General features: G+C 37.9%; 2 protein-coding genes across 2 annotated transcripts in view; one reads left to right on the top strand and one right to left on the bottom strand.

The window, feature by feature from the left end:
- The window catches only part of LOC137198906 (gastrula zinc finger protein XlCGF57.1-like), a 43,499-nt gene that overhangs the window by 9,264 nt on the left and 22,717 nt on the right, over positions 1 to 11,518 (top strand). The gene's annotated exons all lie outside the window — the stretch shown is intronic.
- LOC137198931 (gastrula zinc finger protein XlCGF57.1-like) lies at positions 3,384 to 9,235 on the bottom strand. Its single transcript, XM_067612952.1, has 2 exons — positions 8,931 to 9,235; positions 3,384 to 4,575 (listed from the first exon to the last, which is right to left on the bottom strand). Exons 1-2 carry the CDS (start codon positions 9,103 to 9,105, stop codon positions 3,518 to 3,520), a joined length of 1,233 nt encoding a protein of 410 aa, XP_067469053.1. The 5' UTR covers positions 9,106 to 9,235; the 3' UTR covers positions 3,384 to 3,517.

The following is an 11,518-nucleotide window of genomic DNA, read 5'->3' on the forward strand; positions in this document are numbered from 1 at the left end:
ATATTACTTAAAGAGATGAGTATCTCCCAATTTTTCTCACCCAAACCAAAATAAAACTGGATTACACTAAACAGGCAGGACATGTTTGCTTCCATGAAATCAAGCTCTTAAGTAGGGATCTTGGGATTCTGAGGTATCTCATTATTCAGAAAAACAGGGCAGGATTATTTTTTCTCAAGTGAATGCAATATGCTTGAACTGGGTTTAACCCATTCACACTCATTAACACACACCAGTTCTCCTGACTTACAAAGCCCTTAATGGTCAGACACCATCATATCTTGAAGAGCTCATAGTACCGTATTATCCCACTAGAACACTGCGCTCCCAGTATGCAGCTTACTGGTGGTTCCTACAGTCTTTAAAAGTAGAATGGGAGGCAGAGCCTTCAGCTATCAGGCTCCTCTCCTGTGGAACCATCTTCCAGATTCAGTCCGGGGTGCAGACACCCTCTCTATGTTTAAGAGTAGGCTTCAAACTTTCCTTTTTGATAAAGCTTATAGTTAGGGCCGACCAGGCTCGCCTTGGATCAGCCCTTAGTTATGCTGCTATAGGCCTAGACTGCTGGGGGACTTCCCATGATGCACTGAGCTCCTCTCTCCTCCTCCTCATCTCCATCTGTATGCATTCATGTAACATCAATGCATGTCACTAACTTTGCTTCTTTCCCGGAGTTTTTTTGTGCTTTCTCATCTCTCAGGGAACCCTGGGTTCTGGGCCGAGCCTTCGCGGTCCTTCACAGTCCTGTTGGCACCCTTCCCTGGCTGTTGCTGTTATGATTGTTGTTATTCTGCCCCCCCCCTCCTCCCCCTTTCCCTCTTTCTTTCTCTCTCTCAACCCAACCGGTCAAAGCAGATGGCCGCCCACCAAGAGCCGGGGTCTGTTTGAGGTTTCTACCCGTTAAAGGGGAGTTTTTCCTTACTGCTGTCGCCAAGAGCTGCTCATGGGGGAATTGTTGGGTCTCTGTAAATTTAGGAGTTCGGTCTTGACCTGCTACATGTGAAAAGTGCCCTGAGATGACTTTTGTTGTGATTTGGCGCTATATAAATAAAAACTGAATTGATTGATTGACCAGTCACATCAATCTCTATAGCTGAAAGGAACTCTATTCCATTATATTCTTTATTCTGTTAATTTTATTTCAAGATCATAGTTCATAACAAAAAACACATGAAAGACCAGAGAAGAAAAAGCCAACAGTATAAAACAGTTTACAAAACTTTAAAAAAACAGCATCTATATTACACACAACTGTAATCACTATCAACTCCTGACATGAAAACCTTTATGCTGAATATTTTTGAAAAACCCTTGATATGGTTTAATTATTTCATATCTTTAACTCTAACATTGAAATTCTGAACAAATTATAAAAACACATTTTTTAAACTTCATAACTACATTGAGAGAGGATGGAGCTCTGTCACCTTATTACTGCTTTCAGTTAAATCTAATTCCTTCCCGTTTCTCGTATGCATTTAGTCTTTCCTTAATAACTCAACATTTTAGGCCCAATTACCAAAAGCAGTCAGTCAGATTGGCTTGTGTTTCCTTTACTGTTGACCAATTTGTGTTGATAGTCATTTCAATTTTTCAGTTTTCTTGAACACTTACTGCTGTGAATACCATAAACACACACAGTACTATTAATGGTGAAACTCAGTCTATTTAAAAAAAATGCAAGGACAAACTTTTGCCATAAACATTAGCACATTTGAAGAGATTTCCACTAGTGTGAAATGGACGTTACCTTGCAAGGCAGCTGGCTTCACAATATCACAACATCATAAGAATCCATCTCGTCAGGCTTCAGGTTACACATTTGTGGTTCGGACCGCTCAGCGTCCTATGAGGTTCTCACATGATCACGCAAGTCCAGCTGCCTCATAAGCTAAGACGGTGACAGATGGTGATAGGCAGATGGTTCATCCAGTCACTGGCCGAGTACTTTTTGAAAAATATATAGTTCTAATAAATAGTTCTGTGTAACAAACAATCAGGATTAATGAACGTGAACAACTGAAAAGTTTCTCTTCTGGATGAGTTCATTAACGCAGGTGGAAAAAGAACAAGTTTTTAAGCCAGTATTACATCTCATATCACTTAAAAGGAAAACATCTAAACCTGACTGAGATTCAATGGTCTCTTCTTCCAATAATAATCATTGTCTAAGGTTCAGGAAAGTCTGAAACCTTGTCAGCACAAACTGGTTGTAAATGTCTATCTGGATGTGAGTTCCTGGCTGGTTGTGATCCTCTACAGTCCTCTCCATCAGCTTCTGTTTCCATTAGAGATGGGCATGATTAATCGATGATTAATCGTTAAGAATTTTTTCGATCACGTGGAATTAAATCGATTTAATGTTTGTATCTAAGTATGTTATGTATGTGTGTGTCTTGAAGTTGCAATGAATTTCACTACATGCTGCAACCAGCCGGGGGCGCAATTTAAATTCAAGAGGGAAAATGAATCCTCAGCTGCCGGCGGGCTGCCATAGAAATTAGACGAAAGTAAACATGAAGAGAGCAAGGCGACGTTTGGTGTGGGACCATTTCGAGATAAAAAACAATGAAGCTCATTGTAAACATTGCAACGCCGTGTATACCTACAACACAACAACGACCCCAATGATGCACCACTTGAACAACGTTCACCGTACACTGGTTAATGAATCCTCCTCCTCCTCTCAACCTACCATCACCTCAGTGCATGGAGGAGCTGCGATGCACAGCGGACAATACCTCTGCATCCCCGCAACGTCGCTCCCTTCGGAGCAGGTGCTTCCAGCTGCTGGACTAACTGTCACCAGGCTGTGTGAACACGTTGACATGCTCATCTTCCTCAACAACAACCGGTAGGCTGTAGTAACTTTATTCTCTCGGCTGTGTGCCTTTTGGATTTATTCAAGTTACATTTAGGTAAAAATTGTCAGCACTGAATAATATATATATATATATTTTTTTACATATTATCGTTTGATATGATTTATGATTTTTTTGAATTGTGTCTAACAGTTGTGTTTTTACCATGAGCGCCGTAGATTTGGCTTGTTAATTTGCGGAGGTTTGGCTCAGAGCCTCGGGCTCCGCTGCCTTTACGAGCGCGCCACATATCCTTTTTGTTTTGTTTTCTGTTTAACAGCTTAACTGCCTGTATAAGAGGACTGGTGTTGGTCTATAATTTCTTCTTGGAATAAAGATTTCATTAAGGAAAAACGCGCTTTCTTTAGTATTTTCTGCCATAGGCATTTTTAATACATATTACAAAAAAGATTAATTAATCGTTAATTTTCCCGATGATCGATTAAGGAAATTTCTTCAAATGTCCATCCCTAGTTGCCATCTGTTCAGTTGAGCTGCTGAGGACTCATCAACACACTTGTGTCTTTTGAACTGTGTAGACCGACTGAATCTCAGGTAACAAACACTGCAATAAAACTGTTTCCCCCCTTTGTGGACAGCCAGGTAGCTTGACAGATGTACCTTTTGTATAAATCCTTTTAGCACAAACGGAGCAGCTAAATGGTTTCTCTTGAATGGATTCTCATGTGTCTCTTCAGATTTGCCTTTTTGTTAAATCTAAAACAACAAAAGGAGCAGCTAAATGGCTTCTCTCCTGTGTGGATTCTCATGTGTCTCTGCAGATATCTTTTGAAGACAAATTGTTTACCACATTCAGTGCAACTAAACGTCTCCTCTCCTGTATGAATTCTCATGTGTAGCTGCAGAGTCACCTTCTGGTTGAATTTTTTACCACAAACTGAGCAACTAAATGATTTTTCTCCTGTGTGAATTCTCTTATGTTTCCTAAGAGACCCATTACATACAAATCTTTTACCACAAACTGAGCAACTAAAGGGTTTCTCTCCTGTGTGAGTTTTCAGATGGTACTCCAGACCTGACTGAGTAAAAGATTTACCACAAACTGAGCAACTGAAAGGTTTCTCTCCTGTGTGAATTCTCATATGTCTCCTAAGAGACCCCTTGCATACTAATTTTTTACCACAAACTGAGCAACTGAAAGGTTTCTCTCCTGTGTGCATTCTTCGGTGTATGATCAGGTGTCCCTTTTGGCAAAATTTTTTACCACACTCAGAGCAGCTAAATGATTTCTTTCTAGTATTACAACTCATATGAGACTTTAAACCTGACTGAGGTGCACTAGTCTCCTTCCATTCATCACTGTCTTCGGTCTCGGTCTTTGAAGAGTTTGAAATCTTGTCATCAGTATCTGGTTGTAAATGTCTATCTGGATCTGAGTTCCTGGGTGGTTCTGGTCCTCCACCGTCCTCTCCATCAGCTTCTGTTTTCATCTGTTCAGTTTGTCTTTGATGAAGCTGTGAGGACTGAGGTTTCTCTTCATCATCTTCAGTCTTCACAGGGACAGGAGTGAATGTGAACTGGGTGATCTCAGCCTCTTCCAGTCCTTGAAGCTGCTCTCCCTCCTGACTGGTCCAGAGTTCCTCCTGTTCCTCTTTAATGTGTGGGGGCTCTGGGTCCTGCTGGTCCAGACTGAAGTTCCACTCCTGCTGCTCTTCTTCACCAACAATCACTTTTCGCACATCTAAAGGTAAAGCTGAAACACAGACAGACAGCTATTAATGTAAACACATGAACTTTTGTTCAATCAAACTTTATAACCATATTTTATGTTAAATGTACCCTGTAGGGTTTTTAAACACAACCAGCACTACAGAGCAATATTTTTATGAGTGGGTGACAAAACAAGTGGATATTTTTTTAATCAAGAAGTCATGCTTTTGGAGTTTCCATGCTGAGCTGCAGTGCAGGGATAGTAACACAAGAAAAATTTCCAGGGTTGAAAACAACAATTGTTTTCATGATTGATTAATCTGTTGATTAATTTTTCGATGAGTCGGATTTGTTGTTTGGTCTATAAAATGTGTGAAAATAGTGAAAAATGTCGATCAGAGTTTTGTAAAGCGCAGGATGCAACCTGAAATCTGTTGTTTTTATTTAAGATATTGAATTTACTGACATGGAGAATTAAAGAAACCAGAAAATATTCACATCTGAAAAGCTTTTTTCTTAAAAAATTACTTCAATAGTAATAATAATTCATCAAAATAGTTGGTGATTCATTTAATGGTTACCAACTAATTGATTAATTGACTAATTGTTGCAGCTCTTTCCACAACCTGAAGATATTCAGTTTACTATCAGAAGACTAAACAAACCAGAAAATATTCACATTTAAGAAGCTGGAAACAAAGATTTTTTCTTTAAAAATTGTCAAAACAATAAATCGACTATCAAAATAGTGACTAATTTTCTGTCAATTGACAAATCGATTAATCGTTGCAGCTGTAGAAATTTTTACTAAAGACAGTAACTTTGGAAGACATCCAATGGATTTGATTACCTCAGACTGCTGAATATGACTAATAACTTCAGATAAACTTTTAAATACTTGGTCTAGGGAACAGATGTGCTAAAAATTCTAAATTCAACATTCGCTTCCTTCGTTGTTCCTACGTCACAGCCTTCTTGAGCAGGTGGACTGCTGTAGGATACAATGAAAGCATAGAGAATAGCTAAATAAATTAACCTTATGTTTAGGTCTCTGATTAATGAACATTTCCATCACTGCTATGTCTACATTAAGCAAGCTAAATTATAAAACCCTGTTTTCGAGCCAAAACGATATGCTCCCACAGCAGGAATTTCAGCTTGTTTCCGCAAATACCACCATCCACATCAAAAAGCCAAAATGGGTAATTTTCCTCCTACTGGACATATGCGGAGGACAGATGAGCAAGTTAGCCACAGAAAACCAGCGAAGAAGAAAAGGTATACTGTTTCTGTGGCGGCTTCCTGAAATTTAGTTTACTAGTACAGTGCCCGTTCAAATCGTGCCTGTTTGGAACTTATTATTTCTCGAGAACCACATATATATGTATCACCTGACAAACTTATCAATTAAAACAATATGGATTCATTAAATTAAATGGTTTTAATCAAGACAGAAACTTCACCAGTGAGACTAAATTGAGGTTGAACCATAGAAGCAGTTTACGGCCTTCCATTGGTTGATTCTGTCGCCAATCAAATACGTCTTCACTCCTACTGGTTAGTTTTACTGCCTACACATCTGTTTTTTCTCCTGTGTGCATTTGTTCTTCTCTCTCGGTCAGTTTCACTGAGCGGGGTGATGACAGTGTTTACATCAAACAGCCCCTGCTGCACTCAGACATGGAGCTGAGCGTCCCGCTGTTTGCTTTCTTATTCAAAATGTATTAATATTAAACGTGTTGCGTGTCCAAATTGCACCAAAAGAGCGTCTGTCTCCGGAGTAAATCACCCGTTGAGTGTTTAATGTTTGTGTAGCGACTACTTTTCAAAAAAGGCCGCTAAGAGACTTGGTAGGCTCCTATATGTGACAGGTCCATACAAAACCATCCCGATGTCCAGATAACGTTTTACTGATGTTTTATGGAAAAAATAAACAAAAATGAAAGAGTCTGACAAGCAGCTGTTGCACAAAAAATATACGAAAAATGCAATCTGACTGTGAAAATAAAGTGATGAACAGACGATGGTGATCATAGTAACAATGGTGACGATGGTGATGATAGTAACAATGGCGACGGTCAACAGAAAATATCAGAGCTCTACCAACTCCCTTTGTCCAAAACTCCCGCCACCACCTAAGTGAACAGGTTAAATAATGAGGAAACCACACCCATGTGTCAAGCAACGTAAGTGACGCAATACGTGATGCCCACGTCAATATATAAACAGTAATAAAAAAAGCTCAGTTTTCCCCGTACACACTACACACCAAGTCGGCCACTTCACATTTACACACTCTGGAGGCTGTTTGGAATAACTCTGTTTTCAAGGGAGAAAAATGCTATTTTAGTCTGGATGGAGAAACAAAATGGAGAGAAGATGCATTTTATTTAACCGGCTTAGTGTGGACATTACCTTAATCTGTCAATTATCATTTGTTATGTAAAATTATAGACCAGTTTTCAAAATATTCAAATGTGTTGTTTTGACTGACCAACGGCCAAAAACTGAATATATATTCAGTTTAATATCAAAGAAAAAAACCAGCAAATTTAAAATTTGAGTAACTGGAACTCAGAATTTGAGTGATTTTTTTCCTTCATTTCTTTACTATTAAAATAACTGCAGATGAATTTTCTATTGATTGATTGTTTCACTTTCCATGGTAACATTTCTAGATATGATTCAAATGATTAACGTAGAGCTGCAACTGATGATTATTTATATTGCGGATTAATCCGCAGATTATTTTCTTGATTAATCAATTAGTCGTTTGACTATACTTCCATAAAATGTCAGAAAATGGTGAAAAATATCAACCAGTGTTTCCAAAACCCCAGGACTGACATCCTTAAATGTCTTGTTTTATCCACAACCCAAAGATATTCAGTTTACTGTCATAGAGGAGTTAAGAAAACCAGGAAATATTAACATTTAAGAATTTGAACTTTTTTCTTTAAAAATGACTCAAAATGATTAATTGGTTATAAAAACAGTTGGAGGTTAATTTAATAGCTGACAATTAATCGATTAATGGACTAAATGGGTCCAGGTATCATCAGATAATTCATAATTCATTTGTAATTCAAAAACCAAAAAACAGTAAATCTGTTATTTATTTCAAAACAAAAAACAAAAAGATGTTTTTGGTGTCAGAATCAAATAACAAAAAACCAATCAAACCCGGCCCATTTTTGGTTTTTGCCGATTCGTTTTATCGTTATTCCTTTTTGGATTGAATATCGAGCAGGTCTGCGGACATTCAGCCGATTCGTTTTTGCGTTTGGGACCAAAAACTGAAGTCACATGTTTTTTCCTTTTTTCATTTTAAACCAAAAACGCTGGCATCTTCACCATAGCAACGGTCGCTGAGGATCATGGGTAGGCTAATGTAGCTGCTTCCGCTATCGTACAAAACTGACAAAAATACTTGGATTTCTAAACCAAAATTGAACGGTCTTTTGAATTTGGTTTTCTGGATTTTCGTTGGGAAACTAAAAAGGAATAGATCACGTGATTTCCTTTTTCGTTTAAAATGAAAAAAGGAAAAAACCATGTGACTTCCGTTTTTGGTTTCAAACGCAAAAACGAATTAGCTGAATGTCCGCAGACCTGCTCGAAACACATAACAGATTTACCATTTTTGGTTTTTGAATTACAAATGAGTTATGAATTATCTGATGATACCTGGACCTAAAATTTGCAGCTCTATCTTTAACATTCCAGGCATTTCTAGTTCTAGTTGAACTTTGTGATTATGTTTCATTAAGGTTATTGTTGACATTCATCACACTTGTGGATTGAAGCCTGCAGACTGTAGGTCTATACTGGTTTACTAGGAGCAGATATAGAAAATGGAATAGGAATCACATTCTTATCCCCAGAACTTAAATCCTTAACTCTTGAATTGTTTGTTGTGTGTTCTATGTTGTTAATACTGTAGCACTTTGAGTTTCACTATGAATGAAAAGTCTGGTACAAATTAAATGTGTATATTATTATTGTTGTTGTTATTATGAACTGAACATCTTTTTTTTGGTGTGTGTGGGGGGGGGGTTCTGACATTTTATTGAAAAAAAAACTAGCCGTTTAATCGAGAAAATAACCGATTAATCAACTAATGGTTGCAGCTGTCATTCAATCCTTCAGTCTCCAGTTTAGATGGGCTGTACAGAGCTAATAATATCAGAGTAAACTGTTTATGGTTTGCTTAATTTAAAACTCTTATTAACTACAGTTGTTAGTTGTTGGTTCGTATCTTTCGGCCTTTAACATGAGCTAACTGCGGCTAACAGCCTGTACGGAGGGTTTAGCTGCTAGCGTTAGCTTAGCACTGACTCCCGGCCACATTAACAGAGTATTTATTAACACGTTTCCAGCAACATAAAGACAACAAACCTGCTTTTCGCAGCTTTTTATCGGGTTTTAAAACCTCGTCCAGCAGCCTGCGGTGTCGGCGGTGGATCTCCTCTTCATACTCGGTTATTGTTTTCTCAAAATGTCCAAATATCTCCTCCACAGCCGCAGTTAGCCGCTGCTGGACGAAAACCTTCAGACCCTGAAGGCTGCACATTTTACACACAGCTCAGAAAATACTAATACTGGCGCTTTTCTGCTGTTATTAGGAGGTGTGTAAACCAAACTCTGTTCCCACTGCAACGCCTGATCAATACACACGATTACTTCCGGGTCACGTTTCAAAACTAAAGTTGATGAGAGACCGGAACAGGCCCACTCATATCAAAATAAAACATCTTTCGATTCAGGAGACTCCAAAACAAACAAGCAAATAAATATACTACAAGTCTACAGTGGTGGAAGAAGTACTCCGATCCTTTACTGCAGTAAAAGCACCCAGACAGCAATGTAAAAATACTCCAAGTAAATGTCCTGCATGAAAAAACCTACTACAGTAAAAGTACATAAGTATTATGAGCTTGATGTAGTTAAAGTATTGCAGTAAAAGTACATAAGTATTATGAGCTTGATGTAGTTAAAGTATTGCAGTAAAAGTAGTGGTTTGGTCCCTCTGACTGATATATTATTATATATGACATCATTAGATTATTAATAGTGAAGCATCAGTGTTAGAGCAGCATGTTACTGTTGTAGCTGCTGGAGGTGGAGCTAGTTTACACTACTTTATATACAGTTAGCTAGTTTAGTCCAGTGGTTCCCAACCTAGGGGTCGGGCCCCTCCAAAGGGTCAGCAGATAAATCTGAGGGGTGGTGAGATGATTAATGGGAGAGGAAAGAAGAAAAAACAAAGTTCTGATACACAAATCTGTTTTCAGTTTTTGGGCTTTTTCTCTAATCTTTGATTTTTGCTGAAATATTGGATCATTTGAACATTTATTGAAATGAAAGCATGTGAGAAGTTTAGAGGGAAAAATCACTATTTGGTGGAGCTGTTAACAACTCATAGACATGTGAAATGTGACCCCGACTACACACTGCTTTTTGTAAGACGTCAAAAGACAAAAAGGTTGTAAAAAAATTTTTTTTTACAACCTATCGAACAGTGACCACATATTCTATTTTCTTTTGTTGGTCATGATTTTTTGTATTGTCCTTTTTCAGGGGCCAGTTTATGGTCACTGAGCCTGTTCTTGATTAGGATCTGTCTCTGCTTTCTCTCTCTGATGGAAGACAGATATTCTGCCATTTCATAATCTCTTTTTAGGGCCAGATAACAGTCTAATCTACTTTGGCTTTTAGTTTCTTCTTTCCAATGTTCCAGAAAGGTTTCTTTACATTACGTTATAATTTGGTTTACTCTGGTTGGTGTTTGGAAAGCAGTGTTGGTGTGAGACTGGTCAGAGTGTGTCAGAGGCTTTTGAACGTTGATTGTTGGTGTTTTTCTGTGTATGTGTAAAATGGTTTTGCAAAATTCTGCATGTAAAGATTCTGTTGGATATTTGTCCCAAAAGGTATCACTATGATGACTGAGTGGACGCCATACTTCACTACCATATAGCACAATGGGCTGGATAACACTATCAAATATTTTAAGGTAGATTTTCATTGGAATTTGGAAATCCCTCCTTTGGAAGGTTGGTAACAGTTAGCAGTTGACAGCTAGCTAGGCTTTGATTTAAAAAAAATATATCCAAAGATGATATTTCTTCGCCTGTTCTTGCTGATTAATACTTTAACCTCTTCTTGAAAATCCTTTCTGAAGATTAATTGAAGGTTAGTTTGCAAAAAGTTTGAGACGTATTTAGAACATTTTTTGTGCAACTACTCTTATGGAATGTTTTGGTCATTATAACTTTACTTAAAATATCCCTTTTTGTGTGTTGTACCAAGCCAATTTCCATAACTTGGACCTTTAAACATGGTGCAGTCTGTAGTGGAAAGAGTAGAGTAGCACTTATGACTGTATCTCTCATTACAAAGCAAAGAATCTCTGTCTGTATGTATGTTTTTCCTTCGCATATCTCCAAAACCGTTCATCAGATCTACTTGATACCTGATGTATTGGTGAGGACTGAAGGAAGCGCATGAATGCAGGAAATGTATAAAAATACCTCATAAACAACGATGATTTGCTTCTTCTGCCTGTGGAGCAAGGACGTTTAAGACTTTGAAGGATGTCTAAACATGTTTTGAATGTAAACTGCAGTTCATCTCTCTATATAAAGCAAAGAATCTCTGTCTGTCTGTCTGTCTGTATGTAAGTTTGTATTTCACATATCTCAAGAACCGTTCCGATCTACATCATACCTGGCAGGTGGATCGCTGAGGAAATGAGGAAGTATAACGTCAACGTTTGAAGTTGTTTGGATGAGCGGTTCTCAAGAAATAAATAAAAAATACCTCATAAACAACATTAATTTGCTGCTTCTTCTGACTGTGGAGTCAACAAGTGTAAATACAGATTAAGTTGAGTTATAGTTCATTCCAGAAGTGAAGTGGAAACCAGTACTGATCAGTATTAATACTCTAATGATGTCATATAATAATATATCAATCAGAAGGACCAA

Source organism: Thunnus thynnus, chromosome 15 (genome assembly GCF_963924715.1).
Source record: "Thunnus thynnus chromosome 15, fThuThy2.1, whole genome shotgun sequence".
Lineage (NCBI taxonomy): Eukaryota > Metazoa > Chordata > Actinopteri > Scombriformes > Scombridae > Thunnus > Thunnus thynnus.

Bases quoted from the DNA above. Each gene is read 5' to 3' on its own strand.
- LOC137198931 (XM_067612952.1), bottom strand. From the start codon at position 9,105: ATGTGCAGCCTTCAGGGTCTGAAGGTTTTCGTCCAGCAGCGGCTAACT. The intron at 4,576-8,930 runs GTTTGTTGTCTT...TCTGTGTTTCAG, and splicing joins TAAAAAGCTGCGAAAAGCAG to CTTTACCTTTAGATGTGCGA.